This window comes from Triturus cristatus, chromosome 11, assembly GCF_964204655.1.
Source record: "Triturus cristatus chromosome 11, aTriCri1.1, whole genome shotgun sequence".
NCBI classification, from domain to species: Eukaryota; Metazoa; Chordata; class Amphibia; order Caudata; family Salamandridae; genus Triturus; species Triturus cristatus.
In genome coordinates this window covers 1157525750-1157553009 of record NC_140594.1, presented here as the reverse complement: position 1 = coordinate 1157553009, position 27260 = coordinate 1157525750, and the positions used below count along the sequence as shown (strand labels likewise).

The 27260-nt window shown below is 43.9% G+C and overlaps 1 protein-coding gene across 1 annotated transcript in view; it reads right to left on the bottom strand.

Annotated features, from left to right (window-relative positions):
• LOC146788629 (putative cation-transporting ATPase 13A4) overlaps positions 1-27260 on the bottom strand; it is a 389548-nt gene that overhangs the window by 33365 nt on the left and 328923 nt on the right. The window contains exons 26-28 of the mRNA XM_085633188.1: positions 19307-19481; positions 15423-15610; positions 7460-7548 (exon numbers count right to left, since the gene is read on the bottom strand). Coding sequence (XP_085489314.1) covers positions 7460-7548; positions 15423-15610; positions 19307-19481 — 452 coding nt within the window. The remainder of the gene's footprint in view (positions 1-7459; positions 7549-15422; positions 15611-19306; positions 19482-27260) is intronic.

The window sequence follows — 27260 nt, the reverse complement described above, 5'->3', positions numbered from 1 at the left end:
TGTTTATATCATGCAATTTCTGGCACTTATGCAGAGAGACCTACAGTTATCGCGACTCAAAATGATGCGACTGAAGACCTACCAGCCTTTGTCATCCGTCAGTGGCCAGTCCACGTGTTCGTGCACTGGTTGGAGTAGTAGCCAAAGGGATGGCTCTGGAGAATGGGCAGAAAAAGAGGCTCTTTGAAGATTATGACATGACGCGCATTACCTACCTTCTGAGACCAGAGAGCCTGCCGTGAGGGAAACGGCCCTGTGGGGAGCATTACACCTGCCAGCCAACTACCGGGTCTCCTCCCGCACTGCCGTGAGGTGAACGGCCCAAGGACCACATTACCCAGCAGTCTGTGCTCCGGGCGCCTGCCGCTGACGGCATCAGGCAGCGCCCGGGCTCGTCTTAAGCCTACCAGGCTTCACGCAGCGCGGGACGCGCATTACCTACCTTCTGAGACCAGAGAGCCTGCCGTGAGGGAAACGGCCCTGTGGGGAGCATTACACCTGCCAGCCAACTACCGGGTCTCCTCCCGCACTGCCGTGAGGTGAACGGCCCAAGGACCACATTACCCAGCAGTCTGTGCTCCGGGCGCCTGCCGCTGACGGCATCAGGCAGCGCCCGGGCTCGTCTTAAGCCTACCAGGCTTCACGCAGCGCGGGACGCGCATTACCTACCTTCTGAGACCAGAGAGCCTGCCGTGAGGGAAACGGCCCTGTGGGGAGCATTACACCTGCCAGCCAACTACCGGGTCTCCTCCCGCACTGCCGTGAGGTGAACGGCCCAAGGACCACATTACCCAGCAGTCTGTGCTCCGGGCGCCTGCCGCTGACGGCATCAGGCAGCGCCCGGGCTCGTCTTAAGCCTACCAGGCTTCACGCAGCGCGGGACGCGCGCGGGCAGCGCCCGGGCGAAGCCCGGGCCAAGGGCGGGCCCGTCCTTGCCCGTCATCGCCAGGAAGAGGCAGGGCAGGGCCCCCCCTCCCTGACCCCCACCACAGGTATTTAGCTGCTTGCATAAATCTAAGTGTTGATCTGTATATTTTGAGTGGACAATGGGGAAAACTACACGGATGGCTACTCGCTCATCTGTTAAAACTAAAGTCCCTGCTAAGACTCCTCTCCCAAGTCTAACAGCAATAGACAGGATGTTGCAAAAAACAATTGGAGTCGTCGCCAATGCTATTGAGAGCACTGAGAGGCGGCTATCACTACCTCCTAGTCTTTGTTTGTTAGCGCAACATCAACAGGATACAGAGGACCGCTCTAATGCTATGTTGAGTATGCAATTGTCACAAGAATCTATATTATTATTATTATTATTATTATTATTATTTAGTAGACCGAAGACTAAAGTGGCACAGATTGTGCGTAAGAAAGGGAAATTAAAAGGGAAAAATAGGAAATCTGTTTTACCCCCCCGCCAAGAGAATGGAGCTAAAAGAAAGCCGCCAAGTAGTATTGAAGAAAACTCCACTTTACAAGAAGCCATTACACTGAGTGATTTGGTAGATTTTATGATGAAAATAGAGCAGGTAATGAAGTCCCTGATACTGCCAGTGGTAGGAAGATTAAAATCCCTCTCTGATAAAATTGAGGGCTTAGAAAAGCAAGGGGCAGGTATTGTAGAATCTCTGGAAAATCATGGCGCTCTGACTAAATCTCAAGTTGCAGTAAGCACTCCTAGTGCAGATGATGTTGCTATTAATGCACCACATACATCAGCAGCAGTGACTCTATCTGAAAGGAGTAAGAAGGATGATGCACCCCTTATTATATCTAGGGGGAAAGATATGTTGAATAAAATAGATACTGGTGAAAAAAGAATTGAAAAAGAGAAAGGTAAGGGATATGGAGATAAGGAGGGAATGATAAACCAAAACATTGAGGAACAGAATGACAAGGTTAAGAAAATACATATCGACCTCCCTCCACAGTCATTACCCTATACAGTAGTGTTAACCGGGGTACCAGAATTAAGTGACGGAAAGACAGAGAATTATCAGGAACTCAAGAATAAGGTAATTTACTGGCTGAATCACAATAGGCCATTGCCTGGACAAACCCGTGTAGAAATTTTAAATGTCAGGAGGGTACACTGGATTGGACAAAGGCATAAAGATATCCAAGGAGATTGTATTATCATAAACTTGAGGGACAGAAGAGCTGTGAGTTACATTTGTCAATGGGAACCAAACTATAACATTGGCAGAATTCACACCCTAGATTTAACCTATTTTTATCCGTTATTGGATCTAAGGAGAGAAAATACCTGGTATTCTGGGAATTATGGGTACAGACATAGAGATAATATTAGTCCAAATTTTACAATCCCATTAGCAAATAGATTTCAGAGCCTGCAGGGGTTAGAAGATGTTGACTGACTCAAGGGAGATAATAGACCTACTGATTTGAATATCCCCAAAAGATATCAGATAAGGGACCAAGGGCTTCGGAATACCTCCACCGAAACAGAGATAGTTAAGGTGGCCCCTATTAGTGAGAGCTCACAAATTGAGGCATTCCGTGGCGAGGAAATGCCCCTTGATAGTAGGAACACTTTAGATGATGATCAACCTAGCGGGGAAGTTTGGTCTTTTATGAGTTGGAACATTGCAGGACTGAGGTCTAAAGTGGGTAATGAAAACTGGGAAAAAATGGTAGGCGACTCTGATGTATTTAGCCTCCAGGAAACTTGGACAACTGAACCCATACATATTAATGGTTTTAAAACATTTTTTTCCCCAGCGGTCAGTTCTGCTCATGGTAGGGCTAAAGGAGGTTTGTGTACGTATGTCTCGAACCTCCTTGTAGGAGTTAAAACCGAGTTAGTTTTCAATAATGTATATTATCATATTATAAGGATCACAGTTAACAAGGGGTTTTCCATGATTTTGATTAATTTTTACGATAACATCCAAGGTGAAGACCCAAGGGATGTTTTTAGACTATTAGGTAGTAACATCACATTGGCAAATAGGGGGAGGTCAGAGGATTACTGTATTGTTTGGGTAGGGGATTTTAACTGCCAAATATGCAGGAGTGGCGAGAGCGGGTTGTGTGGGATACAACTGGATAGAGACAAATGCTCTAGTCATTTTGAGCATACTGTACGAGGGGATTGTCTAAATGAAATAATATTTGAAAATGATCTGGATTTTGTAAACAAGCTGATTGGTCCGGAAATCCCCTTTTTACCAACGTTCAATGGCAGAGGGGCAAACACAACTATTGATTATGCCCTAATGACCACTAGACATAGGGACATGATCTGGAAATACGGAATTTTGGATTGCCCACTTAGTGATCATTTTCCATTAAACTTTAAAATAACCATGGGATGTAAGAACCATCGTGGTAGGACCAAAACTAAAGTAATAATGGATGATATTGCTATGGCACGGAAAAATGGCTATGCTCTGAAGTGGACAAAAGTTTGCCCCGTAGAATTCCAGGAGAAATTAATTATAAGCATGTTGCCAGAATTTTATGTATGTACAGATGTAAATGCCAAAGATATAGATTTTATTAGTAATTTTACATCAATCACTGCTCAAATAAGAAAGTTATTGTGGGTTGATTCTAAAGGAACGAACACAAGGAAGAAGAGATGGTTTGATACTGAATGTACGAAGGCGTATAAAAGTTTAAAATATGCTATTCATGCTACTGAGAAGGATGTTGACCTAATCAGGAAGTGCAGGAGTGTCTATAAGCAGACCCTTAAAAACAGGAAAAACGCACTAAAAGTAGAAGCATGGGATGCTTTATGCGATGCCTCGTTAAGTAAAGATTCCGCCTCATTTTGGCGAGTTGTCAATGCCCCCTTTTTAAATTTTAGTGACACGGATTCACTAGATGTAGCAATCACAGAGAATGAGTGGGCCGAGCATTTTTCAAATTTGTACTCCATTGTACAGGATCATATTGTTAGTATCCATGATGATAGTCACCTGAGAGATCAAGTACATAGGAGTATTCAACTCGAACCTAAAATAACAATAACAGAAGTGCAGAAATGTATTGATGCAAGTTTGGCAGGGAAAGCACCAGGCCCAGATGGAGTCCCTGTTGATTTATTCAAAAACAACAAGGAACTCTGGGCACCAATCCTCACACGTATGTTTAATGCCACTCTGAAAGAAGGCCTCCTGCCATCGTGGTGTGAATCCCTGATAGTACCAATTTTTAAAAAGGGCGACCGTGAAAACTGCAAGTGTTACCGCCCAATATCACTCCTGGATTCCACCATTAAAATTCTAGGAAGGGTAATCTTAGACAGGTTACATATATGGGCTAATGAAGCAAATATTTTAAGTGACTTGCAGTACGGTTTTAGGAAAGGTCTTGGTACAATTGAACAGTGTCTGAATTTGCATATTTTAATTGAAAAATATACCAAAGTGAAAGAGGGACGAATGTTTTTAACTTTTGTAGATCTTACCTCCGCATTCGACTCAGTAACACATTGTAAACTTTGGTTAGTAATGGATAACCTGGGTGTGGATAAGCAGATCATTGACTTCCTGAGAGACCTTTATGCAGGGGCATCGGCCCGAGTAAGATATGGGAAAAATGGTGAATGTACTAGATCATTTGCAATCAGAAGGGGTGTAAGACAGGGCTGTGTCCTGGCGCCGTTTCTCTTTACACTTTATATTAATAACGTGGAAAAGACTCTGATAACAGAGTGTAGGGATGTACCAATGGTAGAAAATAGATCAATCCCAATTCTGTTATATGCAGCCGATGCGGTACTAATGGCTAGAACACCGCAGGCCATGCAAAGAGTAGTTACTTCTTTTTCTGATTTTATGAACCAGCTAGATTTAAGCATAAATTGCTCTAAGACATTCACCATGCACTGCGGGGCGGGTGCACAGAGGAAGAAAAAAGCAATTTATATTGGAACCACCCCAGTTGAGGACATCTTAACATTTCCTTATCTAGGAGTCTTAATCGATAGCTCTGGGCTATGGAACAATACCATTAAGACAAGGAAATTGTTGTACTGTAAATCCATCATGGCTCTAAAAAATTTTAGCCGGAAAATAGGGAAGAAACCAATTAAAGAAATGTTGACTGTTTACAAAGCAACTTGTGTAGCAATTGCCACCTATGGAGCAGGCCTATGGGGATATGCTAATGTCAGCATATTACAAGTTGTTGAAAACAATTTTATGAAATATCTCCTGGCCGTCCCACAGAGTGTGTCAACATACTCTTGCCATAATGAACTAGGGGAAATATATTTAGAAGATACAATAAAAACTGCACCAGTTCTTTTATGGCATAGAATATGGACCGTAGATGAATCTGGTTTAAACAGAATGATCATGAGAAATGCAATGGGTCTAGAGAAGTGTGGGAAAATTAAATGGTTGCACTATATTAATAATTTTCTCACGCTACTAGGACTAGGGGATTACTATACTGACCCTCTTTCCCTCTGTAATATTTCGAGGAAGTGTTTAAAAGATAAATGTATGACCTATTTGCAAGAGACCAGAGTAAAAACTGAATTTAAGAAAACTACGGTAGTAGCTCACGAGCAAATTATAACCTGCTATAGTTTACAGCCATATTTAAAGCTACAAATGAGTGACTATGAAAGGTTTTTATTGACACGTTTTAGATTTAATCTATTATTTAGAGCACTCAGCTTTCCAAACATGAATAATTGGTCAAAAATCATGAGTAAATGTCCCTGCGATGATTTATCAGTACAATCTGATATGCATATACTTTTCTTTTGTAAATTTTATACTAGACCAAGACAAATGTTTGTTGTACCTTTGCTAAAAATGATGGAAATTAATCGCTGTCGCCCTGCTTTTTTAGCTGTACAGAAATTGGACAATATTTTAACTGTCGTATTTATTTCCTCATTCCTCAAAAATGTTTTTAAATTGCGGAAAACAATTGAGATCTGAACTTACTCGGTTTTTATTATATGTGGCCCTATGTAATTTTATATAAATGTGATTTTTTTTTTTTTTTTTTTTTGTACTTTTATGGTTATTTTGGTATTAATAACCGAATAAAGAATAACTTGACTTGACTTGACATGATCTGGATGTGCGCATTACAAGCGTATGAAATTATACTGTAAGTATGTGTTTAGTACATTCTATGTCAACATATATAAAGATAATATGATATAAATAATAAAGATGCATTATTATCATTGTTGAGATATGACAAATAAAGACATACAAAGAACTAGATTGTGGTAGTATAATATTCATATGTATGCCATACCTGTTGGGTGGTTTGTCTACCTTTAGACGCATGTCCCGATTGCTGCCCTGCCACAGTAGTATGTACTGCTGCTTCTGTTAATTCTTCAAATGCCTTTAAATGGGGACAGTTTGTAAAAAAATTGAGTGCATTAAGTTAAGGTTATTTACTACAATCTCTAAATTGAGGCTGTTTTTGGGTGAGAAGTGTGGGATGTGGGCCAATCTGTGAGGCAGAAAGAGTGTACATGACTCGCAGGAGAAATGTAGTGGCAGAACTGTAGGGATATTTTCTTACCTGGACTGACTTTGGGGTTCCTCAGGTCTGGGCGTGTGATGGAGCAGCTACATTCATCTGTTGTGGTGAGATGGAGACTGGATCCAAGTCCACCTCCAGGAAGATTCCCTGCCCCCTGTAGTACTTCTACTTTATCACCTCGTCCTCCTGTCCTATCACTTCTTCTTGGGTCCCCCACGGTGCATACCTCCGCCTCCTGCGCACTGGCAGCGAGTGTCAGCGCCTGCCACATGGCCAGATTCTCCACTCCGCCGATGATGTAGGGAGGCAGCCCATGTAGATACAGATCAAAAATGCAGCTATAATATCTGTTGTAACAGTCTCCACCTCCTGGGATAAGGGAGTGAAGAACTCCTAAGTCCTATCACTGAATGAAAATCTCCGTCCAGGATTGGTGGATACTCACCCTTCAGTAGGTACATTTACTCCCAGGCATAGGTGAGGCTGTATATCTGCAGAGGTCTCCCTCTTGAATGTCCCATGGTGAACAAGACCCTGAGTCTTGCCTGGTTGCTGCTTCCATACATTCAGAATGTCTGCATGAACACATTAGTTCACACACAGAGTTTTCAAGCATCCTTGGCCCACAAACAGCTGGATCACTGGACTCTTCATTTACTTATATTTTTGGATTTGTGGTTGTTTTGAAAACAGTATGATTTAGAGCATGTTACATGCTTTTCAAAATTCACAAATGTGCAGGCAGCAAACATATTGCTCGACCTATTAAGTGAGGCTGGAACTGAAGCCCTACAGTTAGGACCTCATCACTGTCCTGCGCTGCCCTCCCTTTGACCTTGGAAGAGACTTGGGATTTTAAACAAAGGGTCCTGCACCAGAGGCTGACACATGCACTGCAGGTTTCATAGCAAAGCATTATCATTACAGTGTGAGAATCAGGGAAGGCGGCCTTGCCAAGGGCCAGACGTACCTCCAGTGCGCTGTAGAAACCAGGAATGTCAGCAAATATAAAGAAGATGGTCATGGAGGCCTGGAGGACCAGCACGACAACGAACAAGTCTGAAAAGACAAAAAGATTGCAGAAGTGAGATGTTCATTCAGCATGAAAATATGTCAACATCTAAGGCAACTATGAAAAGAAATCACTGTATTTGCAGAATATTTAAATTTCTTCTACATTTCGTAGTTTGTGTTTTCTTTTCATTTTTATTTGGTGCACTGAGTCAGAGGGGAGAACAATGCACTTCACATTTTCCTCTGTGAACATGAGATGGACCACAAATCATTTCTAATGGGTCTACACTCTCCCTCACATCAGGTGCGGTTGTGGTGGTGTTAAAGGTGCAGATGTTGGTGGTGTGGTTCTACAATTTCAATCTCCCTCTCACCAGGTGTGGCTGTGAGGATGTCTAAGGTGCAGAGGTTGGTGGTGTGGTTCTACAATCTCCCTTACATCAGGCGTGGCTATGGTGTTGTTTAAGGTGAAGAGGGTGGTGGTGTGGTCCTACAATCTCCCTTACATCAGGTGTGGCTGTGGAGGTGTTTAAGGTGCAGAGGGTGGTGGTGTGGGTCTAAGCTCTCCTTCACACCAGGTGTGGCTGCGGTGGTGTTTAAGGTGCAGAGGTGGTGGTGTGGTTTTACAATCTCCCTCACACCAGGTGTGGCTGTGGTGGTGTTTACGGTGAGGAGGTTGGTGGTATAGTTCTATACTCTCCTTCGCATCAGGTGTGGCTGTGGTGGTTTTTAAGGTGCAGAGGTTGGTGGTGTGGTTCTACACTCCTTCACATCAGGTGTGGCTGTGGTGGTGTTTAAAGGTGCAGAAGGTGGTGTTGTGGTTCTACAATCTCCTTTACATCAGGTGTGGCTGTGGTGGTGTTTAAGGTGCAGAGGTGGTGGTGTGGTTCTACAATTTCAATATTTCAACCTCCCTCACACCAGGTGTGGCTGTGAGGATGTCTAAGGTGCAGAGGTTGGTGGTGTGGTTCTACAATCTCCCTTACATCAGGTGTGGCTATGGTGTTGTTTAAGGTGCAGAGGGTGGTGGTGTGGTTCAACAATCTCCCTTACATCAGGTGTGGCTGTGGAGGTGCTTAAGGTGCAGAGGGTGGTCGTGTGGGTCTAAACTCTCCTTCACATCAGGTGTGGCTGTGGTGGTTTTAAGGTGCAGAGGTGGTGGTGTGGTTTTACAATCTCCCTCACACCAGATGTGGCTGTGGTGGTGTTTAAGGTGCAGAGGTGGTGGTGTGGTTTAACAATCTCCCTCACACCAGGTGTGGCTGTGGTGGTGTTTACGGTGAGGAGGTTGGTGGTATAGTTCTATACTCTCCTTCGCATCAGGTGTGGCTGTGGTGGTTTTTAAGGTGCAGAGGTTGGTGGTGTGGTTCTACACTCCTTCACATCAGGTGTGGCTGTGGTGGTGTTTAAAGGTGCAGAAGGTGGTGTTGTGGTTCTACAATCTCCTTTACATCAGGTGTGGCTGTGGTGGTGTTTAAGGTGCAGAGGTGGTGGTGTGGTTCTACAATTTCAATATTTCAACCTCCCTCACACCAGGTGTGGCTGTGAGGATGTCTAAGTTGCAGAGGTTGGTGGTGTGGTTCTACAATCTCCCTTACATCAGGCATGGCTATGGTGTTGTTTAAGGTGCAGAGGGTGGTGGTGTGGTTCAACAATCTCCCTTACATCAGGTGTGGCTGTGGAGGTGCTTAAGGTGCAGAGGGTGGTCGTGTGGGTCTAAACTCTCCTTCACATCAGGTGTGGCTGTGGTGGTTTTAAGGTGCAGAGGTGGTGGTGTGGTTTTACAATCTCCCTCACACCAGATGTGGCTGAGGTGGTGTTTAAGGTGCAGAGGTGGTGGTGTGGTTTAACAATCTCCCTCACACCAGGTGTGGCTGTGGTGGTATTTAAGGTGCAGAGGCTGGTGGTATAGTTCTACACTCTCTTTCGCATCAGGTGTGGCTGTGGTGGTGTTTAAGGTGCAGAGGTGGTGGTGTGGTTTTAAACTCTCCCTCACACCAGGTGTGGCTGTGGTGGTGTTTACGGTGCAGTGGTTGGTGGTATAGTTCTACACTCTCCTTCGCATCAGGTGTGGCTTTGGTGGTGTTTGTGGTGCAGAGGGTGGTGTTGTGGTTCTACAATCTCCCTTACATCAGGTGTGGCTGTGAGGGTGTCTAAGCTGCAGAGGTTGGTGGTATGGTTCTACACTCTCCTTCGCATCAGGTGTGGCTGTTGAGGTGTTTAAGGTGCAGAGGGTGGTTTTGTGATTCTACACTCTCCTTAGCATCAGGTGTGGCTGTGGTGGTGTTTAAGGTGCAGAGGTTGGTGGTGTGGTTCTACACTCTCCTTTGCATCAGGTGTGGCTGTGGTGGTGCTTAAGGTGCAGAGGTTGGTGGTGTAGTTCTAAACACTCCTTCGCATCAGGTGTGGCTGTGGAAGTGTTTAAGGTGCAGAGGGTGGTGTTGTGGTTCTACACTCTCCTTTGCATCAGGTGTGGCTGTGGTGGTGTTTAAGGTGCAGAGGTGGTGGTGTGGTTTTACAATCTCCCTCACACCAGGTGTGGCTGTGGTGGTGTTTAAGGTGCAGACGGTGGTGTTGTGGTTCTACACTCTCCTTCGCATCAGGTGCGGCTGTGTTGGTGTTTAAGGTGCAGAGGTTGGTGGTGTAGTTCTAAGCTCTCCTTTGCATCAGGAGTGGCTGTGGTGGTGTTTAAGGTGCAGAGGGTGGTGTTGGGGTTCTACACTCTCCTTCGCATCAGGTGTGGCTGTGGTGGTGTGTAAGGTGCAGAGGTTGGTGGTATACTTCTACATTCTCCTTCGCATCAGGTGTGGCTGTGGAGGTGTTTAAGGTGCAGAGGGTGGTGGTATGGTTCTACAATCTCCCTTACATCAGGTGTGATTGTGGTGCTGTTTAAGGTGTACAGGTTGGAGGTGTGGGGCCATAATACCTATAGAAAGACCGGCGAGATGGTGGTAGGGTGGCATAGCTTGAGAAGCCTTTGGCAATGCTTGAGGTGTGTATCTGACATAACCACCCCAACCTTGCTTCACTGTAGGAAAGAACTGGACACTCCTCTTTAAACATTGTGAACAAAAAGTCCCGACCATTCAGAGATCCCAGTTAGTTCACCAAACAATCATTTACTGCTTCTTGCCTTTGACACTGTGGAGCTCTCTGCTGCCCCTTAGCTGGGTTTGTGCTGCACAAATATCACATACATTTACTCACACAGATACAAACATACATAATTAATCATTTGTAGTGTTCTATGGCACAGAGTCACTCATTATAGAAATCAGAGCAAATAATAGAGAAGTGATTGAGGCTACATTAGAGAGGGGATAGTGATGCGTACAGTGACAGCTTATTGTCATATATTGACATAATTCTTAATTTGCATGTCCTTTATTGGCATAGTCTTATATGCAACAATTCAGTTCTTCTCATATTCCAGCATACCCTGGGACTCTCCAAACCCTGGTCCCAAAGCTCAGTCCTTTGGGGTTCTGCTTGTCCATGAGGCATTGATCAGTAATACTGCCAAATCAATTAAGCGATCAGCCGTCGTTTCTATGTGCTGCTAAGGACACCTCCATTTCTCCCTAGGGCCCACTAAGCCTTAGTGGCAGTGCAGGTCCTGTCCAAAGCTGACTTTTCTAGCAAACTACCTTTTGACATGCCTGGCTATCAGACCTGCAGTGCATGCAGAACATCCACGTGAGGTGTGGTGTGGAGTGGTGTGAGGCACCCACACAGTCATTGTAGGCAGAGTTAGGTAGATGATTTTTTATCTGCACCTTAAGATGCAAGGGGTCTTCTTGTATTTGAATATTTGAAGGCGTACTGGTAGACGGTTCCAGAGTTTTGCTGCACAGATAAAAACATGCAGCCCCCACTTTGCTGACTTAACTGTAAGTTTGAAGACAATTTGATTTTTTCATGGTCAGGCGCTCCCAGGATGATATCCTTCAAAGCTGTTCTGTAGGAAACAGGGCCTGCATGCCAGATGGAGTGATGAAATAGACAAACTAAAGTAAACAAAACGTGCTCCTTACCGGATGCCAACCGATCCTGGTCCTGGCTGTGGCTACATGGTCATGTGGCTGAAGGCCACAGATCAAGCGCATTGAAGTGCTTTGGAAACTCTGGAATATTCAATAAAGACGTGCGTCACCTTTGTGCCACGCAATGGGACGCAAGTGTGATGCAGCTCTTAAGTTAGATTTATCAAGCCATGCAAGGCCACATTGCATGGCATTATAAATCTAGAGTAACGCAACACAGCACAAATCGCCACGGTGCAAAGGGGCCTGAGCTGGCGCTAGGCAGTACATTCTGAGCCGGGGAAAAGACAGGAATAAATCTGGCCCAGCGTGTTTTGACTCGGTTCATTAAGACTGAGCATTGACTTGGAGGAGGTAGAGTTGTTACTGACCACCTTGGTGTTCTTCTGTCTCTCATCTAAATGCTACAAAATACTCTGTTCTTTTCCCACCACTTCTCCATCTCTTCCTCATTCTCCCCAATTACTACTAGGGGATCTGGATGCTTGTGGTTTTCTCTCAATATTCTCAGCTTGCTTGACATATGTTCATGGCATGTAGAGCGGTCCTCAAGCCTTTCTCTCATTTGCAAGAGCTTTGTGAACGGACTGGTCGCATCTTTTCGTGTGTACTGATAACTCTAAGGAGTGCTGCACCGAGCCTTCTCTTACCCTTTGTCTTAGGAATTCTTTGTAGAGCACTGGGTCTCTAAGGCATTAAATCTTGCCATTATGAAGATGATCTAAGGGGTCATTCAGAGTTTTGAGGGTGAAGGACATTCGACAAAAATTGGCTGATGTTCTCCCCTTCCTATTTAGAGAGTATAGATAGAAATACTCTACATACAGGGGGTGGGACATCTCTTCTTGGCAGATGTCCTGCATCTTCCAATCTCTAAATATCTTCCTTAGTCACAGATTCTGCAGAGCTCTGGAGAGGTGTAAGTCACTTGTGCTCCCATGCTGTCAGAGTGAGCATGGATTGCAAGTTACAACTATCCCATAGCCCACGCCAGTAGGTGGACAGCCAGCCACTGCACTGCACCAGGAGTTACAATTATCACAATATGTGTTTCTTCAGACTTCACCGAGCCTTCCCTGATTACAGCCTAGCATAAAACCCACTCCTTGTCCCACTGCAGTCATACCCCTGTCTGCAGTCACGCCCCTGTCTGCAGTCACACCCCTATAACTGGAGCAGTGGAGCAAAGGCTTGCACACCATTGTAAATCTTTGTCCTTGACTGATACAAATGCCCTCTGGACATACTCGATCCTTGGTCCCACAACAGTTTATTTCTGATTTTACAATAGTCTTCCGCTTTCCTTGTTTTTGTTCTTCCCATCTACTGTGTTCTGAGATGGAGCACAGAGTTTCAAGCGTTCTACAATATCGAAATTAAAATTAAAAATAAACTGTGCACAGTAGACATTTGCAGTAATGCTCTGGTGCCCATTTGCCTCCCACTTTGCTTAGTTATGGGGCTGGCCCATCCCTTGACAGTCTGTGACACACTCTCTTGCACTCAGTTGCTACTGTCTCTTTTTCTGTGCCCACAGATGGTGGTGTGGAAGTCCAGGGTTCTGTCCTCTAGTATCAGGCACATTCAACCTGTAGGAAGTGGAGAGACTGAAAGGTAGCAAGTCTCTGCCCACAGCCTACAAGCTCAGCAACTGAGCCTTCCACTGCCTCAGGGCACAGAGACACACTAAGTGCACTGAGAGAATGGCATCCACCCTGGCACTGCCCTTCCACTGCCTCTGGGCACAGAGACCCACTGAGTGCGCTGAGGGAACGGGGTCCACCCTGGCATAAGAGGAGCAACGGGTCGAATGCTGTCACAATGGGATCTGTGCAATGGAATGTGTCTGCCCACTGGCCAGAACCTTACCCAAGAAGGAGCAGGAGCCATTTAGGGGGTCAGTGAAGCTACGTGCAGCCCTGCCCTTGGCTCTCAGTAACTACTCCAAAGCCCACAGTGCAGAGAGCCACAACTCCTATGAACCCCATGCCCCTCCCCTCCATAGGAAGGCCTGGGATGGCAGCTAACGCTGGTCCCCTAACTCATGCCCAGCACCGCCCCCTCTGCTCTTTGATCTTCTTGCGACTTCAGCTGTAATTTGTATAGCCAGTAATTTGTATCTAAGGCTTTTATCGCACACTAGAGCCTGATGCCACTTCCGGTGTGGTAGGACAGTGCTTAGATGTGGTTTAAGCACTCAGGCACTGTCTACCTCCCTCAGCAGCATACCTCTATCCATAGTTCCGTCTGCAAATCACCCTTAAAGGGACAGGCTCAAGTCCTACTCTGGTGTGTGCATGCCCTACAGGGATTCAAAGCATTGTCCTTCAAGGGCCTCTGTAGCACTTCCAACCTGTTCACGCGCTCAAGGAAACCTTCCATTTGAGTCTCACACTAGTAAAATACTTACACATGGGATACTGTTTGGGTGCCATAATCTGTAAGTTAATTTTCAATACCCTTGTGGCAGCACTAGGAAACTTGTCTATACACAACCACAGCCCTCTGGCAACACAGACACACTCAGGGAAAATGAACACTCACTGCACATCACTCTTTAAAGCTATTGAGGTGTGTGCACAGTAATACAAGCACACCTACACACACAGAGCACCATCATATATATTATAAAATTCCCTTTTTACTCCACCACTGGAAGGGGCAACTCTTTTTTCTTTAGCAATATCTCACAAGAAGTATCCTATATCTACTTCAGGTTGCACCTCAAAAGTTAGACAGGTGTAGCCCCCCCCATCCCCAAAGTCTCTTCTGAGTCCAGCTTAATGTCACACTATGTCAAGACATTTTAATTGCAAAAACACAAGGTTTTTGCAAATGACTTTGGGATGAAGTCTGTTCACAGGTTCCTTTCCCTGATATGTGAACTAGGCTCACAACTGATGCTTTGGCCACTCCTGCTCTAGCGGTGACTCATTCAACATCACCTACTTGATATCTATGCATGGAACTACACATTGGGGTCCAGCAACTCCTCTGCATGTATGGCACACAAGGGTGGCCTGCAAAGTCTGCAAGCTGTGGCCCAAGCAGAACTAGTGCCAGGCCATCCAACAGGATCTGCTGAAGCTAGTGCCAGGAGATGCAGCTCCAGGGTCTACAGAGGGGCTGGTCATCTTCCAGGAGGAAACCCGCTCCATCTGTATTCCTTTCAGAGTGGTGAATACTAGGTCTAACCACCCATAATGGATTGACAGAGCAGAGATCCAACAAAAGAGTCTGTATCTATCACCTGTGTATTTCAAACTTACTTAAAAATATACATGGATTGACATTGCTGAAAGGTCCCCAAGCTTTGCGCCTGTTGCTGTCTCACAATATTCAGCAGTCACACTCATGCATGGGGCCCTACAAGTGCAAAGTGTATCCCTCCCTTACTGAAGTGGTTGTAGTTTCCAAGGGGGTTCAGCACCCCTTGGATAGTACATATAAGGTTTCAACTTGAGCGGTAACAACCTACTGAAGGAGCCACAACACCCACCAAGTGCCAACCCGGCTTTGTGCCGACATGCTTTGTTGTATCACAACATACTGGCCTGTAAAGTGCATTGGTAGGCTTCAGGTTCATACTGTGCCAACTGCTTGTGGATGTTTCATCAACAATTGGGAATAAACCAGGGCCTGAGGAAGTTCTTATATATGTTAGTAGCAGGTAACCAAAGATACACCAATTAAGAATCCATGTATGATGATGGCCCATCCATGGTAAGTCACTGACCTCTTCTGCGTAAAGCACCAGACCTTAGAAGTCTCATATCTGACAAACACTGATACACTAATGTCCTCTACAGCCATGGTAGTGCTGTCACTCCCCCTACAGATACGTACTCCAGGAAGTCACGTCATTGAAATACTTACAATTCCGATACAGGGGCAGGCGGAAGGGCTTTCCTTTGGTGAACACAATCGCATTGATCACCAGGTGGTTCGATCCTATTAAATACAACGTTGTACAATCATAGGAGGCGAAGTTGATCTTCCCACTGTGCTCGCGGTCCCATGCGGTCTGCATGATATTGGCGGTTGTGTTTCCTGGGTAACAGGCACTGAAATAAGAACGTCATTGAACCAGAGGAAGCTCCATGGTGATCAGTGATATTCCCAAAGCATTCAATTCAAGCCACTTGTTCGCATCACTATCTGTGCGTTCTCAACATCATCATCCTGAGTTTCCCATTTATATTTGACTATTCCAGGCATGTAAATCCAAAGATGTAACACAAACATATCACAAATAAAATAGTCAATTAAATAAAAAATGCAACAAATTGTAAAAAAGAAAACTTTGTGCAAATTGCATTTTCATGTTGAACAGCATATACTTTCCTATGTAATATTGCACTTCAGATTTTTAACAATTCAGTGGAAATTTAAAAAGGAAATTACAAAGCATGTTGGTAAACCTTAACGTCAAAATGTTGGTAAAATATTTCTCAGCCACGACACAAACAGTTCATTTAGAGGAGTGCCAGGACAAACCTCAAAAACCTTTGACTGTGAGTGGAAACTGCCACAATCTCTTCCCCAATATATAGAAGAAAAATAACAAGAGAATGTGGAACTGATAACTCTAAGGCTTCACAGGGAAAATATCTGCTACGGAAAGAGGAAAACAATCTATTCTAAATTGTAGCTATGAGGAGAGCAGGCTGACTCAGTGAGTTAATCCTTGTTGCTGACATCTGATAATCTTAGAAGGCTATAGGTTTATTTCCCAGAAAGGCCTATTCAATTACAGGTCCCAGAGAATCTCGCTTTGATTTATTTACAAAGAAAGGACTTCAAGAGAACCTACTGTCCAATAATGAGACATCTCTTGGGCTAGCTTTATATGGTCTCTTCAAAGGAATTTCAGCTATAAGACATTTAGGGATAAAACTTCTAATTAAGGTGAACAGATGGTCTATCAGTGACAACTGAATCTCTGAGGAGGAATGTACTAGTGATGCCCAGTATTAAATGCAGGACAGATTAGATACAAGAGGCCTTTTTAACAACCAGTCTGACGATCTAGAGGAGAGAAATTACAGGAATAATTTAAAATTGTATGACCCACCTGAAAAATATGACAGGCCTAACAGAGTAGCTTTTTAAATAAAATGCATTCCTAAAATAGTAGGCCTTATGAGTGTATCTGGAGTAAATTATCAAAGAGCACAGTTAGGAAAACAGTTATTCATTTGGAAAACTCTCCTGGCCAATGGTTATGATAAGGTTCTTACTAGATTTCACTGATCTTCTGAAATAAACTATTCCTCTCTCTATATGTGGCCAAATTGAAATTAGGACTATAAAACTGTCTTCGAAACTAACAAATTATGTTGTCTCATTCATCCACATCTATTTAAAATGACACTCCACAACATTTTTTATGTATTTATTAATTTAACATTCCTGGATAGCACGCTAGCACCCGGAGACAACTGGGTATTTTACATTCAGTTGATCACTTACAAACCAGCTAGAAGATGGAGCGCAAGAAGAGAATACATTGTGTGTGCATCTCACTGTGATAGGCAGGGGAAACCACATGAATCAGGAGAGGGGAGGAAATGATGGGATTATAATAAGTAAAGATAGAAGCAGCAGAGGTTGGAAGGGGTCTCAGGCAGAAGAGATACGTCTTTAGACGTGTCCTGAAAGTGGATAGAGAGGATGGAGTAGTGACATGTGGAGGTGGGGGCTACTAGCACGAGCCTGGCACTCCAGAGAAAAAAGGGTCTGAGCAAGGAAGTTTTAAACTTGGAGGTTTCAATCTGCAGAGTAGTCCTGCTGTGCAGATTTTTTAGGCCACTTGATATTGACAGGATAATATGAGAGTAGAGAGGAAGGTTCTGATTAGTTACTTTGTAAGCAAGGCAGTAAAGCTTGAATTTGATCCTTTCATTCAAGGGTAATCTTTTAATTAAGTTAATGGAAACCTATCTGGCTGTGGCAATTAAGATAACTTCAATCACGACCAAGTGTGACTGAGAGGTTCCGGCCAGAAAGGGTTTGCTGAAATGAAGTCTGGAGATCACTCAAGGAAGCGCTGAAGTTTTCAAATGTTCCTTGGGAATGAGATGGCTCACATGTGGAGGAAGTGGTGGAAGAAGAGGGTGGATTTACCCACTCTGTTCATGTGAGGTGCAGAAAGTCAGTGATGGGTCTTTAGTGAATCCTAGCGATTTTACAGATGTCGAAAGCACTGGGCTGATGCCATCCTATTTCAGAGGACCAAGCAGCTTGGAATCCAGCTTGTAACCACGTGATGGGAAGAGGATGAGAAACTCTGTCTGGTTTGAATTCAGAATGAGTAAGCAGTCAGTCATTGAATTCTGCAGTTTAAGACAGAATCATAGAGGAGACGTCTGCAGGGGGTAAGGTTTTGAAATATGTTTTAATGTCATCAGGATAATGAAAGAATGAAACGCACATTTCCTTAAGTATCTGAGTTCATGGCTCAAGGTGTTATTGAACTAAGTGGGCATGAGGCTAGAACCCTGGGTTACACTGCGACAAATCTTGAACTCCACAGAGATTTTTTATATATAAATATATATATATATTTATACCTTGTCTTAACGTTTTTAAAATGTTAATTTACCCACCTAACATGACTATACTCCATGCTACATAGTTCAATTAATATGGCTTCTTGCGTTGCAAAGCCTATGCATACACGAGTAACATATGCATCATCGGCCACTTGTATGGTGTGTGCAGGTGGGTACCCTGCTACTCACACATCTTCAGCAATGCCAATTCAAGCCACAGTACTGTTGTTCAGTTATTCTCTCGCTGTTTTGTTCTTTGAGAATTTGTCTGCTGCCAAAATCATCAGCTATTTAGCTTTTGTTATTCATGTAGAAAGCAAATATCTGTTACAGCCTTGCATGCTGAATGCTAGATGGTGCTAGAGAGTAAATGAGCAATTATATGGACTTAGGTCTAACTAAGAGGTACATGTCACACTGTCTGTAGATGGTCTTTAGTAAGATAGGGAACACAAATTAAGTTGTTTAACATTGGCATAACAAGTAAATCTTTAGAGCTATGGTACATGCTTTTAATACACAGTGATTGATTTTAATGAATTTAGGAATTCCTGTTCTTTTTGGTGAAGGGAGTCACATACGTATGGTATGCGCATACAGATTTTTAACTAGGATTTATTGTGTATTTATACGTATTTCCCTACCCTGAAGTCGTCCCTGGGTATACCCGAATGACGAAACGTGTTAGCTGGGAGTAGAAACTGAAATTAGAAGATGTTTATTAGAAACAACAAGATCCACAAGAAGGACTTTGTGAATCATTCTAAGCAACATTTTAGACTTGAAGGGCTGTGTGGTCATTGCTTTGTTTAAGGTTCATAATGTGGGTCCCCGCTTGGAGAACAAGGGTGCAGCTGTTCTCCTTATCTTCTGGGCACTCACAAACACAATATGCAAAGCTCATCCAATTAATACTGAAACATACCCGCAGTAGGAAAGATCTTATGTTATGGTGAGGGTCATAAGTCCGCCGGTTACCCATAATTTTACCTTGGAGAAAATGTAAATGAGAGGAAGGGGTGAGGGAGAGTATGGACTGGATTTTGCTGGCACAGCACCGTCTCAGTGGTGAGATTAGCAATGCCACTGCACTCGCTTCGGAATGGGAAATAGATTTAGAAAAAAGCAAAGCAACTTAAGGTAAAGAGCAGCCGCATAAAAGCAACACTTACAAACCAGTATCAAACGCAGAATAGAAAACTGCACCTGTAGACGTCGTCTGGGCTGTACCACGGCTGTTTCTGCACCATAAGGAAGCCGTATGTGTGCAAAGCGATATCCCAAAGAATGTTGAAAAGCGCAGAGAAGAACAAGGGTGGGGAGAGGAGCTGTGCCGGAGGTCTGTATGGGGCCAACTCTGGCCACGCAGGAGTCGAGCTCACTGAAAAAGAGAAATGCACATGTTTCACTGACAAACAAAAGGTACAAAACCTACAAATGCCTTTTATTCAGCATGAGAGGAGCAGCTGCCATTTTAAAGGAAGGGCCATAATATGGCACAAACAACCACTGGCATGAACAGTACAAAGGGCACATTCCCTTTGATCCCCCAGCTCTGCATGATGCCCTCACTAAAGGAGTCAAGTAACAAGTGGAAGCCATGAACATGTCCTAGTGGACTCAGGTGGAGGTCATCCGAATCGGAAGATGCACCTCCTCAGAGGGAGGGTCTTCCCACGCGGAGATGCCAGCATACCTGTGGAAGCGTCCCATGGCCGAGGCTCCACCAACATGTGCCCAGTGAATTCCCCGCCTCTAATAAGGTTGGTAAAGTTTCTGGCAGGTGTCCCACAGCAGCAGACACGAGGGGGTGGCTTGACCTGGTATGGACTTGCCACTTTCAGAGGGTTTACTATGTCAGTATTTGTTTGCAGCATTGTTCGTGATATTTTCTCTGGCTTTTCAGTGCCCTGCATTTTGGAAAATGTGTCTCCCAGGAACTTGGAGTGTGATTCCAATGAGAAGATGCAAAGATGGAAACAAACAACAAATCATGTTGTGGCTGCAGACAGACCTAGAACAACCAGAGTAAATTAATTATTTTATTGTGAGAAAAAGTGCCTTCTGGGAAGAAGGACATGTTTGCTTCACTTTTGAAAAACAAAGCAGATTTCCATTTCTTTGAGTCAGACAGTCACGTTTCTGTGCTTTGCCCAGCGAGAATAGGAGCAGACTGGCTGGGATATCCGCAGTGGGCGGACGCTTGTTAACGCGGGGCCTCCGCACACTCAATGGATCTATGGAGCACCCAACAGTCAATGGATCTATAGAGCACTCTACAGTCAATGGATCCCAGAGCAGCCAATGGATCCCAGAGCACCCAACAGTCAATGGACATATGGAGCACCCAACAGTCAATGTGTCTAAGGAGCACCCAACAGTCAATGATTAGATGGAGCATCCAACAGTCAATGTATCTATGGAGCACTCAACAGTCAATGGAGCACTCAACAGTCAATGGATCTATGGAGCACCCAACAGTCAATGTATCTATGGAGCATCCAACAGTCAATGTATCTATGGAGCACCCAACAGTCAATGGATCACCCAACAGTCAATGGATCACCCAACAGTCAATGTATGCATGGAGCACCCAACAGTCAATGTATCTATGGAGCACCCAACAGTCAATGTATCTAGGGAGCACCCAACAGTCAATGTATCTATGGAGCATCCAACAGTCAATGTATCTATGGAGCATCCAACAGTCAATGTATCTATGGAGCTCCGAATAGTAAATGTATCTATGGAGCAATCAACAGTCAATGTTTCTATGGAGCACTCAACAGTCAATGTATCTATAGAGCACTCAACAGTCAATGTATCTATGGAGCACCCAACAGTCAATGTATCTATGGAGCACTCAACAGTCAATGTATCTATGGAGCACTTAACAGTCAATGGATCACCCAACAGTCAATGTATGCATGGAGCACTCAGCAGTCAATGTATCTATGGAGCACTCAACAGTCAATGGATCACCCAACAGTCAATGTATGCATGGAGCACTCAGCAGTCAATGTATCTATGGAGCACTCAACAGTCAATGGATCACCCAACAGTCAATGTATGCATGGAGCACCCAACAGTCAATGTATCTATGGAGCACCCAACAGTCAATGTATCTATGGAGCACCCAACAGTCAATGTATCTATGGAGCACCCAACAGTCAATGTATCTATGGAGCATCCAACAGTCAATGTATCTATGGAGCATCCCACAGTCAATGTATCTACGGAGCTCCAAATAGTAAATGTATCTATGGAGCAATCAACAGTCAATGTTTCTATGGAGCAATCAACAGTCAATGTATCTATGGAGCACTCAACAGTCAATGGATCACCCAACAGTCAATGTATGCATGAAGCACCCAATAGTCAATGTATCTATGGAGCAGTCAATGTATCTATGGAGCACCCAACAGCCAATGTATCTATGGAGCAGTCAATGGATCTATGGAGCAATCAACAGTCAATGTATCTATGGAGCACCCAACAGTCAATGTATCTATGGAGCACTCAACAGTCAATGTATCTATGGAGCATCCAACAGTCAATATATCTATGGAGCACCCAACAGTCAATGTATGCATGGAGCACCCAACAGTCAATGTATGCATGGAGCACCCAACAGTCAATGTATCTATGGAGAACTCAACAGTCAATGTATCTATGGAGCACCCAACAGTCAATGTATCTATGGAGCACCCAACAGTCAATGTATGCATGGAGCACCCAACAGTCAATGTATGCATGGAGCACCCAACAGTCAATGTATCTATGGAGCACCCAACAGTCAATGTATCTATGGAGCACTCAACAGTCAATGGATCACCCAAAAGTCAATGTATGCACGGAGCACCCAACAGTCAATGTATCTATGGAGCACTCAACAGTCAATGTATCTATGGAGCACTCAACAGTCAATGTATCTATGGAGCATCCAACAGTCAATGTATCTATGGAGCAGTCAACAGTCAATGTATCTATGGAGCAATCAACAGTCAATGTATCTATGGAGCACCCAACAGTCAATGTATCTATGGAGCTCCGAATAGTAAATGTATCTATGGAGCTCCGAATAGTAAATGTATCTATGGAGCAATCAACAGTCCATGTATCTATGGAGCACCCAACAGTCAATGTATCTATGGAGCACCCAACAGTTAATTATTACATGGAGCACCCAACAGTCAATGTATCTATGGAGCACCCAACAGTCAATGGATCTATGGAGCATCCAACAGTCAATGTATCTATGGAGCACCCAACAGTCAATGTATGCATGGAGCACCCAACAGTCAATGTATCTATGGATCACCCAACAGTCAATGTATTCATGGAGCACCCAACAGTCAATGTATCTGTGGAGCACTCAACAGTCAATGTATCTATGGAGCGCTCAACAGTCAATGGATCACCCAACAGTCAATGTATGCATGGAGCACCCAATAGTTAATGTATCTATGAAGCAGTCAATGTATCTATGGAGCACCCAACAGTCAATGTATGCATGGAGCACCCAATAGTCAATGTATCTATGGAGCAGTCAATGTATCTATGGAGCACCCAACAGTCAATGTATCTATGGAGCAGTCAATGTATCTATGGAGCACCCAACAGTCAATGTATGCATGGAGCACCCAATAGTCAATGTATCTATGGAGCAGTCAATGTATCTATGGAGCACCCAACAGTCAATGTATCTATGGAGCAGTCAATGGATCTATGGAGCAGTCAATGGATCTATGGAGCAGTCAACAGTCAATGTATCTATGGACCACTCAATGTATCTATGGAGCACCCAACAGTCAATGTATCTATGGAGCACCCAACAGTCAATGTATCTATGGAGCAGTCAAAAGTCAATGTATCTATGGAGCAATCAACAGTCAATGTATCTATGGAGCAATCAACAGTCAATGTATCTATGGAGCACTCAACAGTCAATGTATCAATTGAGCACCCAACAGTCAATGTATCTATGGAGCACCCAACAGTCAATGAATGCATGGAGCACCCAACAGTCAATGTATCTATGGAGCACCCAACTGTCAATGTATCTATGGAGCACTTAACAGTCAATGTATCTATGGAGCTCCGAACAGTAACTGTATCTATGGAGCAATCAACAGTCAATGTATCTATGGAGCACTCAACAGTCAATATATCTATAGAGCACCCAACAGTCAATGTATCTATGGAGCACCCAACAGTCAATGTATCTATAGAGCACCCAACAGTCAATGTATCTATGGAGCACCCAACATTTAATGATTATATGGAGCACCCAACAGTCAATGTATCTATGGAGCATCCAACAGTCAATGTATCTATGGAGCACTCAACAGTCAATGGATCACCCAACAGTCAATGTATGCATGGAGCACCCAACAGTCAATGTATCTATGGAGCATCCAACAGTCAATGTATCTATGGAGCACTCAACAGTCAATGTATCTATGGAGCACTCAACAGTCAATGGATCACCCAACAGTCAATGTATGCATGGAGCACCCAACAGTCAATCTATCTATGGAGCACCCAACAGTCAATGTATCTATGGAGCATCCAACAGTCAATGTATCTATGGAGCACTCAACAGTCAATGTATCAATGGAGCACCCAACAGTCAATGTATCTATGGAGCACCCAACAGTCAATGTATCTATGGAGCACCCAACTGTCAATGTATCTATGGAGCACTTAACAGTCAATGTATCTATGGAGCTCCGAATAGTAAATGTATCTATGGAGCAATCAACAGTCAATGTATCTATGGAGCACTCAACAGTCAATATATCTATAGAGCACCCAACAGTCAATGTATCTATGGAGCACCCAACAGTCAATGTATCTATGGAGCACCCAACAGTCAATGTATCTATGGAGCACCCAACATTTAATGATTATATGGAGCACCCAACAGTCAATGTATCTATGGAGCACCCAACAGTCAATGTATCTATGGAGCACCCAACAGTCTATGGATCTATGGAGCCCTCAACAGTCAATATATCTATGGAGCACCCAACAGTCAATGTATCTATGGAGCACTCAACAGTCAATGTATCTATGGAGCACCCAACAGTCAATGTATCTATGGAGCACTCAACAGTCAATGGATCACTCAACAGTCAATGGATCACCCAACAGTCAATGTATGCATGGAGCACTCAGCAGTCAATGTATCTATGGAGCACTCAACAGTCAATGGATCACCCAACAGTCAATGTATGCATGAAGCACCCAATAGTCAATGTTTCTATGGAGCTGTCAATGTATCTATGGAGCACCCAACAGTCAATGTATCTATGGAACAGTCAATGGATCTATGGAACAATCAACAGTCAATGTATCAATGGAGCACCCAACAGTCAATGTATCTATGGAGCATCCGACAGTCAATGTATCTATGGAGCATCCGACAGTCAATGTATCTATGGAGCATCCAACAGTCAATGTATCTATGGAGCACCCAACAGTTAATGTATCTATGGAGCATCCAACAGTCAATGTATGCATGGAGCATCCAACAGTCAATGTATCTATGGAGCACTCAACAGTTAATGGATCACCGAACAGTCAATGTATGCATGGAGCACCCAACAGTCAATGTATCTATGGAGCACCCAACAGTCAATGTATCTATGGAGCATCCAACAGTCAATGTATCTAAGGAGCACCCAACAGCCAATGTATCTATGGAGCACTCAACAGTCAATGGATCACCCAACAGTCAATGTATGCATGGATCACCCAACAGTCAATGTATGCATGGAGCACCCAACAGTAAATGTATCTATGGAGCACCCAACAGTCAATGTCTCTATGGAGCATCCAACAGTCATTGTATCTATGGAGCACCCAACAGTCAATGTATCTATGGAGCCCTCAACAGTCAATGTATCTATGGAGCACTCAACAGTCAATGGATCACTCAACAGTCAATGGATCACCCAACAGTCAATGTATGCATGGAGCACTCAGCAGTCAATGTATCTATGGAGCACTCAACAGTCAATGGATCACCCAACAGTCAATGTATGCATGAAGCACCCAATAGTCAATGTTTCTATGGAGCAGTCAATGTATCTATGGAGCACCCAACAGTCAATGTATCTATGGAGCAGTCAATGTATCTATGGAGCATCCGACAGTCAATGTATCTATGGAGCATCCAACAGTCAATGTATCTATGGAGCACCCAACAGTTAATGTATCTATGGAGCATCCAACAGTCAATGTATGCATGGAGCATCCAACAGTCAATGTATCTATGGAGCACTCAACAGTCAATGGATCACCCAACAGTCAATGTATGCATGGAGCACCCAACAGTCAATGTATCTATGGAGCACCCAACAGTCAATGTATCTATGGAGCATCCAACAGTCAATGTATCTAAGGAGCACCCAACAGTCAATGTATCTATGGAGCACTCAACAGTCAATGGATCACCCAACAGTCAATGTATGCATGGAGCACCCAACAGTCAATGTATCTATGGAGCATCCAACAGTCAATGTATCTATGGAGCAATCAACAGTCAATGTATCTATGGAGCACTCAACAGTCAATGTATCAATGGAGCACCCAACAGTCAATGTATCTATGGAGCACCCAACAGTCAATGTATGCATGGAGCACCCAACAGTCAATGTATCTATGGAGCACCCAACTGTCAATGTATCTATGGAGCACCCAACAGTCAATGTATCTATGGAGCATCCAACAGTCAATGTATCTATGGAGCAATCAACAGTCAATGTATCTATGGAGCACCCAACAGTCAATGTATCAATGGAGCACCCAACAGTCAATGTATGCATAGAGCACCCAACAGTCAATGTATGCATGGAGCACTCAGCAGTCAATGTATCTATGGAGCACTCAACAGTCAATGGATCAGCCAACAGTCAATGTATGCATGGAGCACTCAGCAGTCAATGTATCTATGGAGCACCCAACTGTCAATGTATCTATGGAGCTCCGAATAGTAAATGTATCTATGGAGCAATCAACAGTCAATGTATCTATGGAGCACTCAACAGTCAATACATCTATAGAGCACTCAACAGTCAATGTATCTATGGAGCACCCAACAGTCAATGTATCTATGGAGCACCCAACAGTCAATGTATCTATGGACCACCCAACAGTTAATTATTACATGGAGCACCCAACAGTCAATGTATCTATGGAGCACCCAACAGTCAATGGATCTATGGAGCACTCAACAATCAATGTATCTATGGAGCACCCAACAGTCAATGTATCTATGGAGCACCCAACAGTCAATGTATCTATGGAGCACCCAACAGTCAATGTATCTATGGAGCACTCAACAGTCAATGTATCTATGGAGCATCCGACAGTCAATGTATCTATGGAGCATCCAACAGTCAATGTATCTATGGAGCACTCAACAGTCAATGTATCTATGGAGCATCCGACAGTCAATGTATCTATGGAGCACCCAACAGTCAATGTATCTATGGAGCATCCAACAGTCAATGTATCTATGGAGCATCCAACAGTCAATGTATCTATGGAGCACCCAACAGTCAATGTATCTATGGAGCACTCAACAGTCAATGTATCTATGGAGCATCCAACAGTCAATGTATCTATGGAGCACCCAACAGTCAATGTATCTATGGAGCACTCAACAGTCAATGTATCTATGGAGCACCCAACAGTCAATGTATCTATGGAGCACTTAACAGTCAATGTATCTTTTTTCAGTCAGTCAAGAAGGCTTTATTTCGATATAAATATATCATAAAAAGCAGAATTGCAATAATACACAATAAGATGATGCACAATAAAATGATAAAAGGAACCAGTGCAAAATAGTTAAACAATGTTTCAGAACAGCTACTGATGCCAATATATTACATAAAAACCAAGACATTTGTGGATAAGATCTAATTAAACAAGATACAAAAGCCTCGCTGACCTGATACGCCAAGCCCAGCCTAGGAACTTTGCTAACCCACAGGCAAAGAGGGGCCGTGGATCATTTTTTAGTATGCGCATAGCCTCTGCGTGGAGTCTAGTTCCAAGTTCTCTGCAGAGAGGCTTGAGCCAACGGCTCCGAGGGGCTGCATATGCCGGACATTCGAACAAAAAGTGGGGAACAGACTCGGGCCTTGTT